This window comes from Leiobunum rupestre, chromosome 2 (assembly GCF_980474605.1).
Source record: "Leiobunum rupestre chromosome 2, qqLeiRupe1.1.hap1, whole genome shotgun sequence".
NCBI lineage: Eukaryota > Metazoa > Arthropoda > Arachnida > Opiliones > Sclerosomatidae > Leiobunum > Leiobunum rupestre.
The window spans coordinates 31,989,405-32,012,805 of record NC_143385.1 but is presented as its reverse complement, the minus strand read 5'-3'; the positions used below and the strand labels follow the sequence as shown (position 1 = coordinate 32,012,805).

Genomic DNA, 23,401 nt, shown 5'->3' with positions numbered 1-23,401 from the left:
AGAATTTGTAAAAAGTCAGGGAAAGGTCAGGAAATTTTAAAAATTTGTAAAAAGTCAGGGAAAGGTCAGGAAATTTTAAGAATTTGTAAAAAGTCGGGGAAAGGTCAGGAAATTTTAAGAATTTGTAAAAAGTCAGGGAAAGGTCAGGAAATTTTAAGAATTTGTAAAAAGTCGGGGAAAGGTCAGGAAATTTTAAGAATTTGTAAAAAGTCAGGGAAAGGTCAGGAACTTTTAAGAATTTGTAAAAAGTCGGGGAAAGGTCAGGAAATTTTAAGAATTTGTAAAAAGTCAGGGAAAGGTCAGGAAATTTTAAGAATTTGTAAAAAGTCAGGGAAAGGTCAGGAAATTTTAAAAATTTGTAAAAAGTCAGGGAAAGGTCAGGAAATTTTAAGAATTTGTAAAAAGTCGGGGAAAGGTCAGGAAATTTTAAGAATTTGTAAAAAGTCAGGGAAAGGTCAGGAAATTTTAAGAATTTGTAAAAAGTCAGAAAATTATAAGAATTTGTAAAAGTCGGGGAAAGGTCAGGAAATTTAAAAAATTTGTAAAAAGTCGGGGAAAGGTCAGGAAATTTTAAGAATTTGTAAAAAGTCGGGGAAAGGTCAGGAAATTTTAAGAATTTGTAAAAAGTCAGGGAAAGGTCAGGAAATTTTAAGAATTTGTAAAAAGTCAGGGAAAGGTCAGGAAATTTTAAGAATTTGTAAAAAGTCGGGGAAAGGTCAGGAAATTTTAAGAATTTGTAAAAAGTCGGGGAAAGGTCAGGAAATTTTAAGAATTTGTAAAAAGTCAGGGAAAGGTCAGGAAATTTTAAGAATTTGTAAAAAGTCAGGGAAAGGTCAGGAAATTTTAAGAATTTGTAAAAAGTCAGAAAATTATAAGAATTTGTAAAAGTCGGGAAAAGGTCAGGAAATTTTAAGAATTTGTAAAAAGTCAGGAAATTTTAAGAATTTGTAAAAAGTCAGGGAAAGGTCAGGAAATTTTAAGAATTTGTAAAAAGTCAGGGAAAGGTCAGGAAATTTTAAGAATTTGTAAAAAGTCAGGGAAAGGTCAGGAAATTTTAAGAATTTGTAAAAAGTCGGGGAAAGGTCAGGAAATTTTAAGAATTTGTAAAAAGTCGGGGAAAGGTCAGGAAATTTTAAGAATTTGTAAAAAGTCAGGGAAAGGTCAGGAAATTTTAAGAATTTGTAAAAAGTCAGGGAAAGGTCAGGAAATTTTAAGAATTTGTTAAAAGTCAGAAAATTATAAGAATTTGTAAAAGTCGGGGAAAGGTCAGGAAATTTTAAGAATTTGTAAAAAGTCAGGGAAAGGTCAGGAAATTTTAAGAATTTGTAAAAAGTCGGGGAAAGGTCAGGAAATTTTAAGAATTTGTAAAAAGTCGGGGAAAGGTCAGGAAATTTTAAGAATTTGTAAAAAGTCAGAAAATTATAAGAATTTGTAAAAGTCGGGGAAAGGTCAGGAAATTTTAAGAATTTGTAAAAAGTCAGGGAAAGGTCAGGAAATTTCAAGAATTTGTAAAATATATATCCCGTAGTTACGATGATGATTTTAGTGGTGGCGCCACGATTGTTTTGTCCGGGTCGGGAAACAGGTCGTTGGACCCTATTTGTAAGACGACGAAGTTGGACTGCTCGCTTTCCATCTTTTCTATTCGGGCAAAACGACCCAAAATGGAGCTTTGCAACGCCATTTTTTTTTGTGGGTCTTGACTTTTGAAAGTCCGAACCTTGCCGTTGCCAAAGCAACGAGGTCAAGATACGAGAGAACCTAGTGGCCGAAATTGTCTGAACTAAAATGACAGAAGTTAGTTGAAGAAATTTCTCGGGCACTAGACTAAATAATAACGTAGGCAACTGTATATATGACTTCCGATATTTCGTATATTTTCCTTTATTTTTAATGCCTTTCTATAAATTCCTTTAATTTCACCTATTTTCCAATAATTTCACGGTCTTTTGAAAATGAAAGAACTTTTTCTTACGTGTCATAGAACATCTAGTGAAAGCACTGCCACTAGGGAGCTAACAGCCGAGGGGTCGGACATTTTCCTGTTTTGTGTACGGGATTTTGGATTTTTTAAAAATCCAGGATTTTTTATTGTGGATTTGTCATACAAAGTCTATGGGAGCAAAATTCTTGGATTTTGGATTTGTGGATTTTTTCCTAAATTTTGTACGGGATTTGGCCAAATGACCGACCCCTCGTAACAGCTTTGCGTCACACGACGTACCCCATGCTTTTTCCTATTGAAAAAAAAAAAAATTCTACCCAAAGCTACGGAGTGTTAGTTCCCTAAAATCAGTGAAAAGCAGCGAAGGTTCATGTTACTTAAAAATATTGGAAGACAGGAATACATACCTCTACTTGGAATGCTTATCGCGGCAGATTTTCGTCACGATGTGGCTGATGGTTTTTTGACGTCAAAATGTTAACTTAACAAACAACCACGTGAGAGGGAGCGCGTGCAAAGGGGATTTTTTTCTCTGGCAGGCGGGGACAAAGCCGTCTGAGTGATCTTACGCAACGCGATAACATTCAAAGTAGAAGTATGGATTCCTGAGGACGATGAATACTTGTTTTCTTAGATATATATTATCAGAAGTACGTAATATAGGGTGTTGCGAAAGGTTAAGCAAAAATTTTGAAGGAGTTGTAGGGGGTGAGTTGAGAAGTATGCCTGTTTTTTTCCTTTCTCCTACGATGAGTTAAAAGAGCGCCAGAGAGCTTCAAAGTGTGGCCTACTAGCCCCTGGAAGTAGGCTACAACAAGCAAAAAGCAAGCAGCAGGGAAATGCGATTTCAGGGGTACGATAAATATGCGAATGCGTGGGAATTGAGATAAATAACAAAAAGCAAATAAGTAAATAAGAAATGTGCAATGAGTTTAATTAAACTCAGAAGAACAAAGTAGGAAAATGTGTATTTTGTACAAGTTACAATAAAAGTTCGAAGTTTCTTGTTGCAGCCGGCTTCCAGAGGCTAGTAGGCCCCACTTTGAAGCTCTCTGGCTGAGGGGTCGGACACTTGCCATTTTTTTGTAGGGGATTTCGGGATTTCGTAGAGATTTTGGCTATTTTATCATTACTTTTTGAAGTGATTTTGGGATTTCAATGTTAATTTACCATTGAGAGAGTTAAAAGATTTTGCGATTTTAGATAAAGTGTACGGCATTTTGGTAAATATCCGACCCCATGTCTCTGGCGCTCTTTTAACGCATCGTAGGAAAATGGGTAAAAAACAGGCATACTTCTCAACTCACCCCCTAATGCAACTCCTTAACATTATTGCATAACCTTTGAAACATCCTGCATATCTCTTACGATGTTATTTGCTAGATTTGGCTTCCGAGTGTGAACACGCGTCAAACAAGCTTAGATACGATATATTTTATTCATTTTTTCACGATGTGTTTTGGAGTGGTTTTTCTATTTCCGGCTTTGCTCGCGCCCTAATGGTGCGAGCGCATTATTTGTCCCTGAAATTATTATTGTCGTGAAGATATTCTTTCCAACAAGTCTTCACTCGGTTACCTACCTAAAATAGAAACAAAATGGGATCTTCCCATTGCGCCGAATTCCCATTGCGCCGAATTCCCATTAGACCGAATTCCCATTAGACCGAATTCCCATTAGCCCGAATTCCCATTAGACCGAATTCCCATTAGCCCGAATTCCCATTAGCCCGAATTCCCATTAGCCCGAATTCCCATTAGCCCGAATTCCCATTAGACCGAATTCCCATTAGACCGAATTCCCATTAGACCGAATTCCCATTAGACCGAATTCCCATTAGACCGAATCCCCATTAGACCGAATCCCCATTAGACCGAATTTCCATTAGACCGAATTTCCATTAGACCGAATTTCCATTAGACCGAATTTCCATTAGACCGAATTTCCATTAGCCCGAATTTCCATTAGCCCGAATTTCCATTAGCCCGAATTTCCATTAGCCCGAATTTCCATTAGCCCGAATTCCCATTAGCCCGAATTCCCATTAGCCCGAATTCCCATTAGCCCGAATTCCCATTAGCCCGAATTCCCATTAGCCCGAATTCCCATTAGCCCGAATTCCCATTAGCCCGAATTCCCATTAGCCCGAATTCCCATTAGCCCGAATTCCCATTAGCCCGAATTCCCATTAGCCCGAATTCCCATTAGCCCGAATTCCCATTAGCCCGAATTCCCATTAGCCCGAATTCCCATTAGCCCGAATTCCCATTAGACCGAATTCCCATTAGACCGAATTCCGCCAATGTTTTTGATGAAATTAGCCCAAAGGCGGGTTTTGTATTTTTCTAATCGACCTACGGAATATTCACAATTGAGCGACCGCAAAAAAATAAGTTTTTCTTTCTACTCCTTTTGATTTTTTATGGAAGCGTTTTAATAAATTTTTAAGTCTGTTGGAAACTATTTTTTGGTCTTTTTTTAATTAAATATTTTTTATTAATGCTATAAAATTTTAAGTAATTTTGTTAAAACGTAATACCTTTATGGTACGCTCAGTTACGCTCAGTTCGCAGTTTGTTGAAATGGAACGTATAGCAAATAGAGGTGGATTTGTCTACTTGCACAACGGGGATTTATTTAGGTTTATAAAGGTTAGGTTAGGTTAGGTTAGGTAACACTGAATGCTGTTCTGACAGATGCTGAAACGGATAAAACTGAATCCTAAACCCGGAGAAGTGCGGGTGTTTCGGTCGAATGGAACAATCCCATTAGACCGAATCCTAAATCCGCCAAGGTGCGGCTTTTTCGGTCGAATGGGATTGGGTTCGGTCGAATGGGATTCGGCGCAATGGAACAGATTCAACAAAATGGCTGCCAATTGAAAACGGTCAAAAATATTTCATCAGTCATATCAAGACATTTTTACATTTTACATCTTGCAAAATTTTGTACCGTGATGCGGTGTTCATATCCGTGATTTGGCGGGGGTGTGGCTGGTGTTCGTTGCCATGTTAACGCGTTTAGATCAACCATGCTATTAAGATGCCCATGGTGGTCACGTGATTATTTGGCAGGATCGTGGCGCGTTTCGGCTCGTGATCTGTGACGTAAAATGAATGATTTTTCTCAATCACTCTGGTATGGCACCTCACGCAGAGGTATTCCTTGGTTTAAATGAAACTTCGAAGGTCATGGTGGCCGTTTCAAGGCGGGGCTTAGCTTTGACTTATACTAACGACGCTACGAGCCAGCTATTTGGGGTGGCGGAGTGGTTAGCACTTTCGCCTCGCAGCAAGAGGAGTCGGGTTCGATCTTAGCTTGTGGCACTGGGTGAAAACTCAGAACCACTTCTTCGGCGTTGAGTATGCAAGTTATCTCCCCACTCTTCGATTTCCCTTCCAAAAAAAAACTTGTTGAGGTTAACGGTAATAGTGATCGGCGTTTGGATAAGAATTAATCACTTCATCTTTTTTTATCCACAGCCGACGATTATCCGAAAAATAAATAATTTTTTGCATGTTAAATCCCTTTCGATCCGTAGATAATATCTATAAATAAACAGTTAACCGCAATGTTTATGGTTAATCGATATTTTGGCAGTTAATTTATCTGTTTTGCCCACCTCTAAGTTAGTGTTGGGAGCTGTAGGCTCGCGTGGTATGAAGGGCTTGCCACCACCCTCCTACGCATTGTAACCCGGCAGGGTTCGAAAAAACCCGGGTTTTATCCAAAAAGCCCAACCCAGTGGGTTTTTTAGTGGGTTTTTCGTGTTTTTTTTATTCGGGTGGGTTTTTTATTTTAGTATACTATTTCCATATTTGTATTACATGATATGTCAAAAAAAAAAACCCAAATCAAGAGAAATTAGAAATGTCTTATGTCGAGCCCTGCTAAAAAAGATTGTAGGGACTAGATATCGTCTGCTAGGTAGACTGCTTCACTTTTTTTGTGTCAGAAAAAGCTGAAAAACGCCGGGAGTAGTGGCTCACTCCTGTAATCCCAGGCGTCCGGGAGGCAGAGTTTGTGGAAGGCCGTGTGAGGACGACCACCAATCCCCCAACGGGTGGTCGGAATACTTCCGCCACGGGTGTCCCCACCCCTGTCCCCGCGTATCCCCTCGTTGGCGTGGCCGTTACACATATCTCGCCCTGATTAATCAGATGGATGAGAGGACTGAATTGTCCCACACGCTACAATCGAATAAAAAAAAAAGCTGAAAAGCTTGTAAAAGTGTATAGATACTGCAAAGGCAGCAAAGCTGAACCAAAGGACTGGTAGAAATCTGAAGTTATAAGTCTCAAGTCTCAACCATTAAGTTAACAAGCCGGTTAACTTTGTAAATTACTATTAATATATATATATATATTAAAGTGATCATTGCAACTTGAAAAAATGCCTTTTCATTAAAATATGAAATTTCAAAGTGGGTTTTTCTCAAGTGGGTTTTTTGGGGTGGGTGGGTCCAAAAAAACCCACTTGGATTTTTGGGTCGGGTTTTTTTTCGAACCCTGTTACCCGGCCACCCGAATTAATGACTTTAAAAGTCGCTTGATGACTTAGGCCTTGGGTATTAGCCTATGTGATTATTATTATTGTTATTATTATTATTATCATCTAAGAGCTGAATTATATACTTTCTGATATTATATTCTTGCGGTCTTCCAAAATCTATTGTCTCTTGGTGTACCGGAAACTGTGGTCTCCACAACTCAACAAGACTTCGAATTTCATGAGAACGCTCTAAAGCAATATATGTCGATAATAATAATAGTTTTGGCTTATCATTTTCTTATCATTTTACCCCCGTACCATCAAATCCTGATAATGAAATCATTATCCTACCATTTTGTGCCGCGGATGGGAGGAGCTATTACTTACGTTAAAGGGAGCCGTTGATAGAAATTGATATGTGAATTCTTGTTTTACCGGTAATAGAGTAATTTTTGGTCTAATCTCTGGCCAAAGATCAGTTCTTCTGTATTCGCGCAATCGTCGAAGCGGCCATGACGTCTTTCTAACGATTCATCTTCGCTAATTAGCCATCCGAAGATCATTCGGAGGCCCGCGACGCTGGCCAATTTAATGGTCGTATGACCATTAGGGAGCGTACTCGATCCTCCATAGAGTCACGCGGCGCTCTTAATTATTTTATTGTGGAAATCGAAATATCCTTGTTGTACTACGAATATTCTCACGTCCTACGTAATATTGGACTGATCATCGCGGCCAAATAGGCGCTTAAATAAAAAAATCTTCAAGGAAATAGCCAAGAAGTAATATTTACGAGAGCCAGGACCTAAAGTTACTGTAAACAGAACGTCGTGTTTTTTCTAAGCCGTAAAAAGTCAAAAATAAAGGTACCTGGCTAAAATTAAACGCTTGTTACATACTGTACAGTTGGAAAGTTAACATTATTTCAACAAGCACTATATTAACAGCAACAGGTCGGAAATATTGCTTATTGCAGGCCTAATACTGAGTAAATTTTATCACTTAAAATCACTTTTTTTAATCTGTCACTTTTCCCAAAATTAGTTACTATTTATCACTTTTTTCGAATTTTTAGATTTCCTTAGCATTGAACGTTAGAAAACTGTATAACAATCCCTTTTTTTACAAATAATAAAACAAAATCAAACTCCGTTCGCTTTTAATTTTTTTCATTAGCAAATAATCGGTTGAAAAAAGCTATTAGCAGGGTTTGCACAGATTTTTACACGGTTTTTTTCACCTATGGTTTTCCTGTTAAAAACCGTGTGGAAAATCGTACTTCCATAGTTTTTCCACCTCTAGTGGCAAAATTCAATACAAAAATAAATAATAAAAGCAGTATATTCTTCTATTCTATTCACTCTTCTTCTGGCTTTTTTTCCATCTCTCCTATTTGCTTAATAGATATATTAATGTTTAATTTAGCATGAAAAGAGTTTTATTTATTTTTTTCAGGTTTTTTTCCATTTTTTCACGGTTTTTACCAGTTTTTCATGTCCCGGCAAAAACCTGTTTTTGCCAACCCTGGTTATTAGTGATAAAAACTTTGTAGAAGTGGAATAGGTGATTATGAAAAAGAATTGCGCGCAGAGGCTCACGGGAGTTGGTTATTTTTTGACAAAGCGTCGGCTGCTTAAATTCGTCTGCACCTACCGAGGCCCGCGGCCGTCCGCGTTTAGTAAAAAGCACCAACCATGGATTGATTGTTTGAAAAGTTAGTATTTTTTAAAATTATTTAAAATACATAAAGTTAACAAATTTATTATATATTTTTTTTATTTCTTATAGTTCTAGACCAAGTATTGATAAAGAAACAAGCCCAATTTTAATAGAAGACACGAGGTTATATTTACATACATGTTTCCATTATTCCTGAAAATGAATTAAAATCAATTTGGATAGAATTTAAAAATATTTCATTTAATAAATCAATTACCTTAATTTAACGACTTTGCAAACTTCTCTCAAAACGGAAAAGGAAAAATTGAACAATGAAATAATAGAAATCTCGCTAACCCTTGCCCAACTAGCCAGACGAATTTACAAAAAGGGCCAATTTTGATACTTTCAACTTGGTAGTACTTAACCAAATCACGTGACCACCGATATTTTTCATAATCACCTATTAGCTCAAGTGATATAACTTCCTATGGTTATATAGTTACTATTTTGGTTGTGTAATTAGTCAAAAAACGCAACAAAACAGTATTTTTTTTACCATTCTTGGTAGAATTTCAGTCACTATTTAGTCACTTTTTTAAACCTTTTAGTCATTAAACTCACTAAACCTAATCACTAGTAAGTACGTCATAATTAAAAAGGTGAGCTGGTTAAGGTGATTTTGCAAAACAACTTTATCTCGTCTTTCTGGCTTTGACAACCCATAGTTTACCTCGTGCCTTGTGATCACGATTTTTTGTTTCCATGGCAACCTTTCAATAGCACCAGGATTATAATAATTTTCCATTAACTAATACCATCAGAAATTAAAAGTTAAAAATGTTTTTATCCGTGCGAGCGAACGCAGCTAGCCGTTAAACACGCTAACGAATGGTTGTGTACGAATTTCATTGTAGGCGTCACGAGCCTTTACGCTGAACGTTTTACGGGCGGGTGGGGAAGACAATTTCCAAATTTTCCCCTTCCGACGGCAGCAGGCGCTAAAGCGTGTAGCCAATGAAAAATGTACGGGTTGCGTTCTCCTTGTGTGGGGTGTTGTGTTTGTTGCTCCTAGGTGGCGCGATCCGCTGTTACCCTATGAAAATATAAACGTGTCTAAACAATATTAAAAAGCGCCATATGTATTGTCTAAAAAGTGAATTTTGTTTTCGTGTACCCGGGCTTACAGCTAAATATCTCTCCTTGTATATTCGTTCCGATTTCGTCCTAATTGTACAAGGATTTAGTTGCACTCATTGAATCGGGAATAGTGCCGCTAGAATAACGGTTTCAATCTGCCTTTCGCGAAATTGAGAACTCTATCATTTGTTGGTGGCGCCATCCGCTGTCAGCGGCGGGAACTATATACTATACAATTGAATAAATAGTACTAATGTACTTTGAAAGTGAAAAATGGCGCAACCCGTAGAATGATAGAGTTGACGGCTGAGCGCACCGAGTCGAAATTTCAGAATTTGTTTCGCGAAACTACGACTCCCGAACGCGCCTAGGTCATTCTATAGCGGCACTATAAGCTTCGTGCGTAGTTTAAACTTGGATCAGAAGTATCGCCGCCTATCAACTGAGTTTTAAATCGAATGTGTGAAAGCTGTCTGCTCATTCAAAATTATCTCGGTATAAATGATAAACGTTTCAGTTAAAGAACATTCATATAGGGTTTTCCATTTGACTGCTCTCAAGCGCTTTAGATCACTCCGATCAACATTTTATGTTCCATTAGCGTGCTCGGATCTCCCAAAACTGATCAGCCGATGTCGACAGATCAAGAGATCGAGATCGAGATCAGAGCAAATTTTTGCGTGTTCCTTTTAGTGATGTAAAATACCCGGGTATTTATAACGCAGGGTAAATACCTTAGGTACTTACCCGGGTAAATACCCAAAATACATAAATACCCAGGTGTTTATAAACACCTTTAATTTCTTTGTTAAATATTTTTTAATTTATTCAATTAAGAATACGGTAATTGAAAAACCCACAAACACATCAAGTTATTCTCATATTAAATATTAATTATTGTTTTTTTACTTTTTTTGCAAATTTTACATAGTAATATTACATATGAGATAACTATTAAATATTATTTATTCATTATCTGGATGATCACTTGAAAGTTCAGTCTCTGCTGCCCCTGGCTCTCCTCAGACTCCTCATCATGACTATCTTATTACCCGACTTAACACTAACAGTAACATGAGCAATTAAGGATTTTATTCATTTCATGTGGGCCATTAAAACATTTCCTGATATACTTTGTCATTTTGTTGACATTAGAATGTTTGTATTCCTTACAGCAATATATATGAAAGCAACACCTTTATTTTTATCTTTGAATAACTCCCAGGCTAGAAATAAAATTGACTAATATAAAACTGCTTTTAAAAATGTAGTTTGCCCAAATTGCCCTACCTAATAAGCCCAAACCAAGCAAAAGATGTAGACAAGGAGGATAACAGATAGCTCCACTCGACCCGATACTAACTAATGCCCTAATCATAAAAACCCTAGTTTTGGGTATTTACCCGTGCATGGGGTAAATACCCGGGTAAATACCTATTTAAAAATACCCTACCCACTGGGTATTTACCCGACTTACATCACTAGTTCCTTTTAGATGTTTTGCCAAAATGGGAGACCAAGACGCGAAAATTCAAATTACTAGCAGACGAAAAACAACAAAGCAGTTTTACTCTAGTCGATTGGAGCGAGATCTATGACGTGAGAGACAGATTCGGAGCGAATCTCGTGCAATCAAATGGAAAACGCTAATATTCAAAAGTTGTCTGCTATTTCTTCACACATTAAGTTGACAGGCATTAAAGTAGATGACGCTATCTTTTCTAAGCTCGAAGCCTATTCCCAATTCAATGGTCGAAACAGATCCTCTGATCGAGTTTACAGTTTCGTGTACTGTTTTGGTACTTCATTTACTTAAGGATTAATGCAATTATTTTGTCCAGTAACAAGAAACAAGATTTGCCAAACCATTTTTAAAGGTAGTCAGGTTGAAATTTGGACAAACACTAATAATAATAAAATAATAATAATCAGCTAGGCTAATACCCAAGGCACCACCTTAGGCCTAAGTCATCAAGCGACTTTTAAAGCCATTAATTCGGTTGGCCGGGTTACAATGCGTAGGAGGGTGGTGGCAAGCCCTGCATGCCACGCGAACGAGCCAACAGCTCCCTACACTAACTATTACCGTTAACCTCAACAATTTTTTATGGAAGGGAAAACCGAAGAGCTCGGGGGAAAACCCCTTAATCAGTGGGGAGCGAACGATTAAGCCTTGGCGTTGCTAACCCGGCTGCCAGTACTTGTAGTGATGACAAAACTCAAACGGCTAACGAGACATTCAACTATGCAAACTATTTTAATTCAAAGGGGCGTTACAAAAATCAAATGGAACCTTGGATAAATAATAGTAGTTCCTACCTGGATATATCACTCTAGCGTTCCGCGTACATTTGCTAAGTGTTTGTTACGGGTTCGGCCTTGTTTACAGACTACGTGTTACGGGAGTTTCGGAAATTCTCCGTTAACTTCGTCGAAGCGGCGCTGCTGTCGCAAAAGCCATTTTCTTGTTAGGTTTTTTTCCAAGTGATAAATCCAGGTAGGAATTACTATTATTAATACAAGATGGGACTAACGAAAGCTTTGCGCAGCCAGATGTATCTTCAGAAACATTAAATCTAGACTCGGGTGAAACTTAACCTTAGAGAGGCAGATGAGAAACAGACGACACGAACTCTAACACACAAAATGGTTTTGCCATTTTACTTACGTCATTAAGCAGTTGGTGTAACCATCCGCGGTTTCCCGCCAAAAGTGCTCTCTAAGAAATCACGCGAAAAATCGAGCAAGTGGTTCGAAATTTCGTAAGAAACGTACTTCCGCCCTATTTTTTTCTGGTTTCATTAATTTTTTTTCTGTGGAAATGTTAAACAGAGGGTTAATTTTGAGTATTTATGTTACATATGCTATCACGCATCCAGTTCAAGTAGAATGCTGTTCACTGAATATTTTGAACCAAAAACTATATTTATAAATAGTTAAAAGGAACCACCTATGGACTGCATTGTAAAGGATGATAAAATTAGCGAATAAGTAGATTAGTCCATTATAAAAAAGGATAATAAAGATAAGCCCTAAACAAATTTGAAGAAATTTAAAAACTTACAAATAGCTCGTACCGATAGGTCTTCGAGCAAACAAAAAGACGCGAAACTCGGACCAAATAGATCTTCGAGTTAAAATTTTTGTTTGCTCGAAGACCTATCGGTGCGAGCTATTAGTAAGTTTTTAAATTTCTTCAAATTTGTTTAGGGTTTAGCCATATTGATAAATAGTCGCATTGACATTATTTTACGTCACACTTCACGAGGCAAAACACCACGCGATTAAGCGGAATTTATTATTATTGAAAGTGTGCTAACAGCGTAGGTGTAACGCGGTGGTACACTTTCGACCTTTGGTTGAACAGCGGGGAACGTATTATCCCTTAGATTACCGATTTCGCGTGAAAATGCGTACGTTAGGTTTCTCGAGTGAATTTCCAAGTATATCCGTTTTTCCCTGCAGCGAACCGAGGGGTTGGTCACTCCGCGAACTCGGTGTACAGGTCATCCGAGAGTGACTTACCTCTCGCAGCGAACCGTCCTCTTAAGAACACGCTCGCGCAGGTGCCCCAGCTTTTGTCCATCCGCGGATGAAAGAGGTGTATCATCCGCTTTGGAACGGTACTAAGCTTTAACTTGTCATTCACCATTCAGAATGGAATTTCTTTCGCCATTCTCAGAATCGCCAGTTGAATGCTTTTAAGCTGTCTTTGCGTGTAGATTTGAATGTACTAAAGTGATGACTAAAGGAGGTATTTATTTATACTTAGGGAGGATGACTATTTCGAGTTTATTTTTAGTGGTTTTTCCCTAAGCCACCCTCATGATCTACATGCATAACAGTAAGCTTCTTTACCCTTATTTCAATGACATCAGCCCGGATGTATCTCATTGGTTCCCTAAATCTTACTTCTTTCGACGAGGTTCAAGCACTCGCTGGTGAAGTTCCCTCACTTTTGGACCATGTTGAAATTTTCCCCCTCTTGGACCATGTTGAAGTTTCCCCCTCTTGGACCATTTTGAAGTTCCCTCCCTTTTGGACCAAGGTGAAGTTCCTCCGCCTCTTGTACCATGGTGAAGTTTTTCCCCGTCTTTTGGACCATGGTGAAGTTCCCCCCCTCTTGGACCATGGTGAAGTTCCCCCCCTCTTGGACCATGGTGAAGTTCCCCCCCTCTTGGACCATGGTGAAGTTCCCCACCTCTTGGACCATGGTGAAGTTCCCCACCTCTTGGACCATGGTGAAGTTTCCCCCCTCTTGGACCATGGTGAAGTTTCCCCCCTCTTGGACCATGGTGAAGTTTCCCCCCTCTTGGACCATGGTGAAGTTTCCCCCCCTCTTGGACCATGGTGAAGTTTCCCCCCCTCTTGGACCATGGTGAAGTTTCCCCCCCTCTTGGACCATGGTGAAGTTTCCCCCCCTCTTGGACCATGGTGAAGTTTCCCCCCCTCTTGGACCATGGTGAAGTTTCCCCCCTCATGGACCATGGTGAAGTTCCCTCTCTCTTGGACCATGGGAAAATTCGATCATGGTTGCAATAAATACCTTCTTGCTATAAATAAAGTTTGATGGGTTTAAAGGTAATAGTTAATGTAGGGAGCTGTTGGCTCGCGTAACACGAAAGGCTTGCCACCACCCTCCTACGCAGTATAACCCAGCTACCCGATTTAAAAGCATTGAAAGTCGCTAAATGACTTGGGCCTAAAGTGGTGCCTTGGGTAAAAGCGTAACTGATAATTTCACTCTTGGTGACACGGGTTATCTTTTAGTAGTTAAAAATCAACTCTTTAATTACAATAAAACCATTAGCAAAATTAAGATTAAATTTACATTACCCTTATACAGGGTTTTTACAAAAAAAAGAGCCACGGCGAATATCTCAAATCTGTTTTAGGTACAAATTTGAAATTTCCAGGTCACATAGAATGTCTAGGGGGAACACCTACTATGAAAATGTCGATGACCTTGAACCATGCCTTCAAGGAAGTTGGTTCCAATTAGAAAAGTATTCCTAGTCACGTTTTAGATCTAAATAGCTTGAACCTGGTCGGATTTGACCAATTAGGTAGTCGAGAAAATATTTACTAAAATCACAAAGGTCGTAAAAGAGAAAATTTCAGAAATACATGGTTCAAGGTCATCGACATTTTCATAGTAGGTATTCCCCCTACACGCTCTATGCGACCTAAAAATAACAAATTCGTACCTAAAACAGATTTTGAGATATTCGCCCTGGTTCATTTTTTAGTGGGCACCCTGTATATATATTTAAATTGCCGGTTTTCTAAGACATTATCTACGTCATTAGACGTATTACTATAATATTGTTCCATATGTTTGTCACTTTGAAGAAAATTTACCGAGACCTAGTAACGAAGTGATGTCATCACAAGAAGAAAATCTCCCCCTAGCGAGGCGCTGTCAAGGCTACGTGTGACGCGTTAGTAAGCGGACGCAAAACGGTGCCGAAGCCCGTAATGCAGTCTGTCTTGTGAATAGCTCTCAGTAAAACTTTTGCATGTGAAGAATAGGAAGTGTCACACTTATGTTACAATATTATACATTTACGCTATTCCGTAGACTCCTTCGTGTCGTGCTTTACATATTCTTTGAAATAAGGTGTCTCAACTTTGTACCTCTATAAAGAATCGCGTGTCGAAAAACGACTAAATTAGGAAGCGTCTGACGGTTTGCGTATTTATGGAGCACGCTGGCAGCCAGCAGCCCACGCCCGTAGCTGGTGTCCGACTTCTTTCCTCCACTGGCGCGTCCCACGCACGTCCGTTTTCGAACTCAATGAATTTCCATCAAAATTAATCCGCCATCCTGTTGGCGACACTTACCGCTTCTTCGTGTCCCGCGAAGATTTCTCGTCAATTTCTCCTCGTTATATTCTCTTTTAATTGGTTCGACCAAAGTGAAGGCTCATTGTGTGTCCGTGGAGGCTATTGCGAAGTTATATCAGGTATATCATTTATTTTTTGCGAAACAGGTATACAGGGTGTTTCAAAGGGTTATGCAAAACTTTGAAGGAGTTGTAGGAGGTGAGTTGAGAAGTATGCCTATTTTTTTCCTATTTTCCGACGATGAGTTAAAAGAGTGCCAGAGAGCTTCAAGTGTGGCCTACTAGCCCCTGAAAATAGGCTGCAACAAGAGCAAAACCAAGCAGCAGGGAATTTAAATACTGCTTAAGTTTACGCTGGTTACCTCGATTTGTTTAACATTTTTACCTATCACACGGCATTTCCCTGCTGCTTGGTTTTGCGCTTGTTGCAGCCTATTTGCAGGGGCTAGTAGGCCACACTTTGAAACTCTCTGGCGCTCTTTTAACTCATCGTAGGAAAATAGGGAAAAAACAGGCATACTTATCAACTCACCCCTACCACTTATTAAATTTCTTGCATAACTCTTTGAAACACCCTGTATACTTAGGGAGAATAACTTTAAGCGCTTCCAACGGGAAACTGATCAAGTTATTCAGGTCATAATTCTCGTATATTTGAAGATTACCAGTTAGTTACTTTCCCCTCATCAAAGTAATCTAATCTCCAATTATATCTGATTCGAAAAAACCGACCTGATCAGATCTGCTATCCTTAATATAACTGGATTCAGTTACAGCTGAACAGGTATCTGACTAAAGCTGGTTTCACACTCGACGGAAAATTAGCAGCGTAAAGTTGAACGTTAGCGGTATATCGAATGGGAATCAATTTTCAGCTCGACGTTTATTATCGTCTTTCCGACATATTTTCCGTCGAGTGTGAAACCAGCTTTAAGCTGGTTTCACACTCGACAGAAAATTAGCAGCGTAAAATTGAACGTTAGCGGTATATCGAATAGGAATCAATTTTCCGCTCGGCGTTTATTATCGTCTTTCCGCCATATTTTCCGTCGAGTGTGAAACCAGCTTTATGCGTTTTGTATATATACAATCTTCCGCCCTACGTTTCAGAAACGCATTATCTCCAAAAATGGCACTTCGACGTACATCGATTTTTGTAATTGTGAAAAATAACAAAACTATCGTATTTAGATAACTGAAACCCAAGGTTCGTAAAAATGCTTGCCGCACTACACCTAGTTGTTAGTCCTCAATCTAAATATGCAACGGCCAACGCTGAAGAAATTAGAGCAGACAAAATTATACGAGATAAAGACTCTTATTGGTTAATAACGACATAATACGTTTCTGCTAATTATCGACGATCGTTATTGCGTTTCTGCGGAGTACTTTTCGAGTTTAATGCGTTTTTGCATTTTCAAATTTCAGAAACTAGACCAGATAGGAAAAAAAAGTTTAGATTTAGAATGAGCGCCCTAAAATTAGTATGAGGGATATGTAAAATCCGTAACTGTGAGACATCTGAAATCTACTCGCAATATCTGTCGGTGTTGGATGATTTCAGATTAGTTTCGGGTTTAAACGGTTTGTCCCATGCAAACTGATCTGAATCATCTGATAATAATCGTACGTAAAATCAGATAATCTGATATCTGATACAGGGCTCCCAGAGTTCCTATAATTCCTATAAATTCCTATAATTTCAATATGCTCCTATAATTTCCTATTTTCTCAAAATTGTTCCTATAAATACCTATTTTTTTCGAAATTTTCTAGCTTTTCTATAAAGCAATATCTAGAAATTCCTATAATTTAAAAAATAATGTATTAGAAAACAGCCTTAACGTTTGGGAAAAATTTGCCTCCTAAATATAGCTTAGCTCGGGCTTAGGTCCGGTACTCCCGAAAACGTCAACGGTTGGGCTCCCAGAGTTCCTATAAATTTCTATAATTTCAACATACTCCTATAATTTCCTATTTTTTCAAAATTGTTCCTATAAATTCCTATTTTTAGCTAAAATGTTCCTATAAATTCCTATTTTTAGCTAAAATGTTCCTATAAATTCCTATATTTTCTATGAAATTTCCTATAATTCCTATAATATTTAAAAAAGTAGCTGGGAGCCCTGTATTGTAATAATTTAATCGGATCAGATGACGCAACTGTTTACTTAATTTACTAACCATATTTTACCATAAGCCTTTCAACCCTAAGTTTGAATCGAAAGGCAGTGTTGGTTCAAGCTAACGACTGTCGAAAGTACAGCGCTAAATCCACCCGGTGGCGGAAAAGAGAAACGTAACGCGTCCCGCAATGCATGATGCCAGCTGCTTTGGTAAGAGAGAGGTGCGCAGAGAGAGAAAGGAGGAAGGAAGAAGCTTCAATTTATCTCTACCAGGTGCCGATACTATCGCCTGATTTCTTCTTTTTCGCCCGTCCAGTGGTGGTACAAAGGGCGCTATGCGCGTTTCAAACTTAGGGTTGATAGGCTTATGATTTTACCGATGATATTGTTTGAGAAAGTCATTATTTCGCCATGCAGTATTTTTGGTTCCGAAAAGTCTTTTGAAAAATCCGCGGGAGTCTGTTATGATTACTTATCTCTGAGAATGTTATTGTTTACTTCTGCTAATAAGCTAAAATTGTTCATAGTAAGGAATTTCCGGGATACATTTTGAAGGTTGCCATTTTCAATAACTGCATTTTTAATAGATTAAATAAATAAGTTACGCGTTCTTTCAAATGTTTACATTTTTTTAACTGTACTTCGCTGATCGCCCCTTTTAGGAATCATTCTACCCTAAACTTAAAAGGAGTATAAACTTCCATAATTATACCACCAGGTTTAGATAATCTATAGAATATTCGCCTGAATTAAAAGCTTTTAAAGTCGCTTGATAACTTAGGGTCGAAGGTGGTGCCTTGAGTATTAGCCAAGCTGATTACTATTACGATCACGTGAAAACCAAACGAAGCGCAAGTTAACAGACGATTTATCGATTTTGTTCATACTCCCTTTAAAGATATTGAGCAATATACCAGGGTTGGCTGATTTAAATCATGATTAAAATCAAGATTTATATCAACTGATTTTATTTTATAAATCATTGATTTAAATCACACAATGTATTTCAATGGCGAAATAAAAAATGCCAAAAAATATATCCTTAAGAAATTAAAATACATAGAAACTCTGAGCAAACTAAAACGTTAAATATTAATTAATTTAATTAAAATTTTATTTCATTCAAGATTAGCTTACTGATAAAAGTAAAATATCCGTTAATTATACAGGAAAAGAGCTATAAAATCAATAAATTCAAAAATTCATAAAAAATGATTGATTTAATTTTTATCAAAAAAAAATCAAGAAAGTGCCAACCTGCAATATACGTTGTAGACCTTTAATGGGAACGCCGTAAAAGTCGAGTTGTCAATCTCTTGTGTTCCAATATTTATTTTCAATAAGTTATCAAAATGTTTTTTCCTTTCCTAAATAGAATCGAGAGAAGTGAGAATTCCATCGAACTCGAATTGTCGGATGTTCCTGCTCGCCACTGCGAACGAAAATGACCGCCTCGACTTGGTACGCGCTTAGCGTCGAGTGGTGGCTGCGGATAGTGGTCCACTTCGCCATCTTCATCCAGCCGACGCCAGTTTCGGCGAGCGCCCAGGGCTCGTCGGCGTACTTGACGGAATGGGGGCTAGTCCAGCCGGGGGCGCACCACCAGCGGGAGTCTCCGCAAGACCCGGTCGGTCACCTTCAGCACGCGGCGTCGGGCACTGGCCGCCTGAGCCAACCGGCCTGCGTCGCCATACCGGAGAACTTGACCTTGTGTCGCGGCATCGGATACACGCAAATGCGGCTGCCCAACCTGCTGGAGCACGACACGATGGCCGAGGTCAGCCAGCAGGCGAACTCTTGGATTCCGCTCTTCAACCTCAAGTGTCACCCGGACACGCAGTTGTTCTTGTGTTCGCTGTTCACGCCGGTCTGCTTGGACAGACTCATCTACCCGTGCAGGTCGCTGTGTGACGCTGTCCGCCTGGGCTGCGAAGGCCGAATGATCACTTACGGGTTCCCGTGGCCGGACATGGTCAAGTGCGACAAATTTCCCGTCGACAACGACATGTGTATATCGGTTCAATCTCGACAAGCCACTGGTAAGGTTATTATTTTACTTTAACAAAGTGCTTCAAAAGGTTATGCAAACATTTTAAGGAGTTGTAGGGGTGAGTTGAGAAGTATTACTGTTTTCCCCATTATCCTACGATGAGTTAAAAGAGTGCCAGAGAGCTTCAAAGTGTGTCCTACTAGCCCCTGGAAATAGGCTGCGACAAGCTCAAAACCAAGCAGCAGGGAAATGCGAACATTAAGGTTTGGGTTCGTGTGATAGGTGAAAAAGGACGTTGTAAACAAATTTTCGATATAAGTATGGATATAATTTGGGTATAATTTTCTATATAATTTTGAATATAATTTACTATCTAATTTTGAATATAATTTACTATATAATTTTGAATATAATTTTCGTTATAATTTTTATATAAATTTGTAACTAAATTTTGTATAAAAATTTAGAAAAATATTTTGGATACGATTTTGGAACAAAATTTTGTACATAAATTTGGAAACAAATTTTGTATATCATTTTGAAACAAAATTTTGGATATAATTTTAGAAACAAAATTTTGGATATAATTTTCGGTATAATTTTTTTACAAAATATTCTATATTAATTTTGGAAGCAAATTTTGGATATAATTTGGAAGCAAATTTTGTATATCGTTTTGGTACATCATTTTTGAAAAAAAATTTTGATATAATTTTAGAAACAAAATTTTGGATATAATTTCGGTATAATTTTGGAATAAAATATTCTATATTGATTTGGTCCAACTAAATTTTGGATATAATTTCGGATAAAATTTCGATATAATTTTGGAACAAAATATTGTATATAAATATAGAACCCAATTCTGGATATAATTTTCGATATTATTTTGGAAGCAAATGTTGGATATAATTTAAAAATCGTCGATTTTGTTTTTAAATTTATAATTAATTTTATAGTTAATGATCAGACGTGTGTTTTAAAACCAACTTAAACTCAAATTCCTTTTTCCAAACGAAGTGATACGCGCGGGTATTCCATCTGACTAGCATCGTCCACGTATCATTAACTTTTCCAATCAAGTTATCTGTATCTCTAGAACCAGGAAAGATATATACTCGACCCGCTTGGCAGGATAAGTGATGGTTTTACAGATCAGATCGTCGACAATAATTATTAATGATTTATTTGATCGTTCATAATATATGGCCTTCTGAACTAGGCTTAGAGACACTCTCTTCCAGTTCAGACCAGAGCATTCAATTCTGATCGTAAGTCTTTAACATCGTACCATAAGTATGACACTGAGAGGTATTGGCGACACAGACCTGGGGATGGTTAAATTACCTAGAAAAAAATCTTTTAAATAATGGACCTTGTAACAAAATGGCTCCTAAGGCCTCAAATATTACGTTATAAAAATCACGCTTAAAACAAAATGGCACTTAGGGCAACAAACATTACCCCCCCCCCCCATGAAAATAAACATACTTTTACATAATGGGCCTTATTAAATTGGTGCTTAGGGCAAGAAACATTACCTCTTAAAAAATTTATAATTAACATACTTTTACATAAAGGGCCTTATAAAAAATGGGCCGGCGCTTAGGGCAACAAACATAACTCAAAAAATGAAAATAAACATACTTTTACATAAAGGGCCTTATAACAAAATGGCGCTTAGGGCAACAAACATAACTCAAAAAATGAAAATAAACATACTTTTACATAAAGGGCCTTATAACAAAATGGCGTTTAGGGCAACAAACATAACTCAAAAAATGAAAATAAACATACTTTTATATAAAGGGCCTTATAACAAAATGGCGTTTAGGGCAACAAACATAACTCAAAAAATGAAAATAAACATACTTTTACATAAAGGGCCTTATAAAAAAATGGCGCTTAGGGCAACAAACATAACTCAAAAAATGAAAATAAACATACTTTTACATAAAGGGCCTTATAACAAAATGTCGCTTAGGGCAACAAACATAACTCCAAAAATGAAAATAAACATACTTTTACATAAAGGGCCTTATAACAAAATGGCGCTTAGGGCAACAAACATAACTCCAAAAATGAAAATAAACATACTTTTACATAAAGGGCCTTATAACAAAATGGCGCTTAGGGCAACAAACATAACTCAAAAAATGAAAATAAACATACTTTTACATAAAGGGCCTTATAACAAAATGGCGCTTAGGGCAACAAACATAACTCAAAAAATGAAAATAAACATACTTTTACATAAAGGGCCTTATAACAAGAAGGCGCTTAGGGCAACAAACATAACTCAGAAAATGAAAATAAACATACTTTTACATAAAGGGCCTTATAACAAAATGTCGCTTAGGGCAACAAACATTACCCCCCCCCCCCCATAAAGGGCCTTATAACAAAATGACGCTTAGGGCAAGAGACATTATCCGCATAAAGGGCCTTATAACAAAATGGTGCTTTGGGCAACAAACATTACCCCCCATAAAGGGCCTTATAACAAAATGGCGCTTTGGGCAACAAACATTACCCCCCATAAAGGGCCTTATAACAAAATGGCGCTTTGGGCAACAAACATTACCCCAAAAAATGATAATAAACATACTCTTACATAAAGGGCCTTATAATAAAATGGCACCCAGGGCAATATCTCTCGTTAAAATATTTCCCTAAAAAAATACTTACGATTTTACGAAAGTATATTATAGACTTATGATAAAGCTCATCGTTGTATTGACTGTTCAACTAGCCTAACAAAACTGACTTGCGGGCTCAATACGAAAAAACCCTCAATTAAAGTGTTGATTGATTTGTGGATACTTCCTTTTGGTATATAACTCGTTACATTCTTCCATCGCTTAGACAGTAAATGTCAAGCGGCGAAATCGGTCTCCAAGTTTTTCAGGAGTGCAGTGGAAGGAAAATATTGGCTGGGGTACAATAGTAAAAATCCGGATCAGCCCTGCACAGCGTTTTGATAAAATGACGGATTTGAAAGGAATATTTGCTAGTGATTTTCACGACAATAGAACGGTGTTTAGCAAATAGCACGTCTAATTCAGTATTTAATTTAATCACTTTCTTAATTTATAGAATTATATCAATATAATAAATTTATGTTTAGTATAATTATCAGTTCTGGGGGCTTTCGATAGAGAGCACGCATTGATGCAGATAAAAATTTGGAAATTTGAACACCACGTGCGAAACGCTCGGGCCAATAAAGTACTATCGAGTTTAAGCTCGTGACATAGAGAAAAACATTTTTTTATTTTATGGAAACACATATTCTGGATTAAGAAAGGATTTCAAATTAAATGAATTTTTCTGGAGATTTTCGATTAACTTTCGTAATTTTCTCGGTATTGTCAAAACTTTAATAATAATCAGCTAGGCTAATACCCAAGGCACCACCCTAGGCCTAAGTCATCGAGCGACTTTTAAAGCCTTTAAATAAATGACCGAAATTTTGGTTAATTTCTAAAAATAAATATATTTCCAATTCATTAGCGTAAAACATTAAAATGGGTGTTTTTGAACATGAGATGTTCTACCAGAGGCATATATTGGGCGTCCTTATTTAACCCGATCCTGATTCCGTAAAGGGTTTATAGAAAGTAATTAAGAATTGACTTTTAATTGAGCTTGATACATCTGATTTTCACTTGATTATGTCCAATTATTATATTAATTATTTTATACTTAATTATTGTGGTAATTATGGTGCAATGTATTCATTAATCTTGAATATAGTCATTAATTCAATTTGACAGATGTATTACCGAATCCAATTAACTCTAGTTACTGGAAATTATATAGCCCACGAGCATCGCTGCTTTCTCAAAATCCCAGTACTATCAGAAGTACGTTAACTTAGTCTTACTTTTGAAGTTTCTACACACAGAAAAATATTATTGTAGGTTTTACAGTAAGCTGCGGTCAGCATAGATGCCAGCAGAATGCTGTTAATTTCACAACCAACTCTGACTGGTTTTTTTATTGTCATGCTTCCTGTTAAATTTACTCGACACTCTGCTGTTTAAAAATTCAGCAAGATAAAGTTATATTTACAGAGTATTGCTGTTTATTTAACCTTCATTCCAGACGTATTTCATACGGTAAATGCATGCAGTTTTTACAATAAAATCCAATGTTTGTAAAATTCCAGTGTTTGCCGTAGTTTTAGTTATCAAACGTATTA

At 37.5% G+C, this 23,401-nt stretch overlaps 1 protein-coding gene across 3 annotated transcripts in view; it reads left to right on the top strand.

Moving 5' to 3' along the window:
* Positions 1-23,401, top strand: part of LOC149957341 (secreted frizzled-related protein 5-like) — a 76,739-nt gene that overhangs the window by 12,154 nt on the left and 41,184 nt on the right. For 2 of the 3 annotated variants that reach the window (XM_090165523.1, XM_090165524.1), the window contains exon 2: positions 18,583-19,246. In XM_090165523.1, coding sequence (XP_090021649.1) covers positions 18,652-19,246 — 595 coding nt within the window. In that variant the 5' untranslated portion in view covers positions 18,583-18,651. Of the gene's footprint in view, positions 1-15,117; positions 15,202-18,582; positions 19,247-23,401 lie in introns of those variants that run through there. The other variant, XM_090165525.1, reaches the window with a different exon arrangement.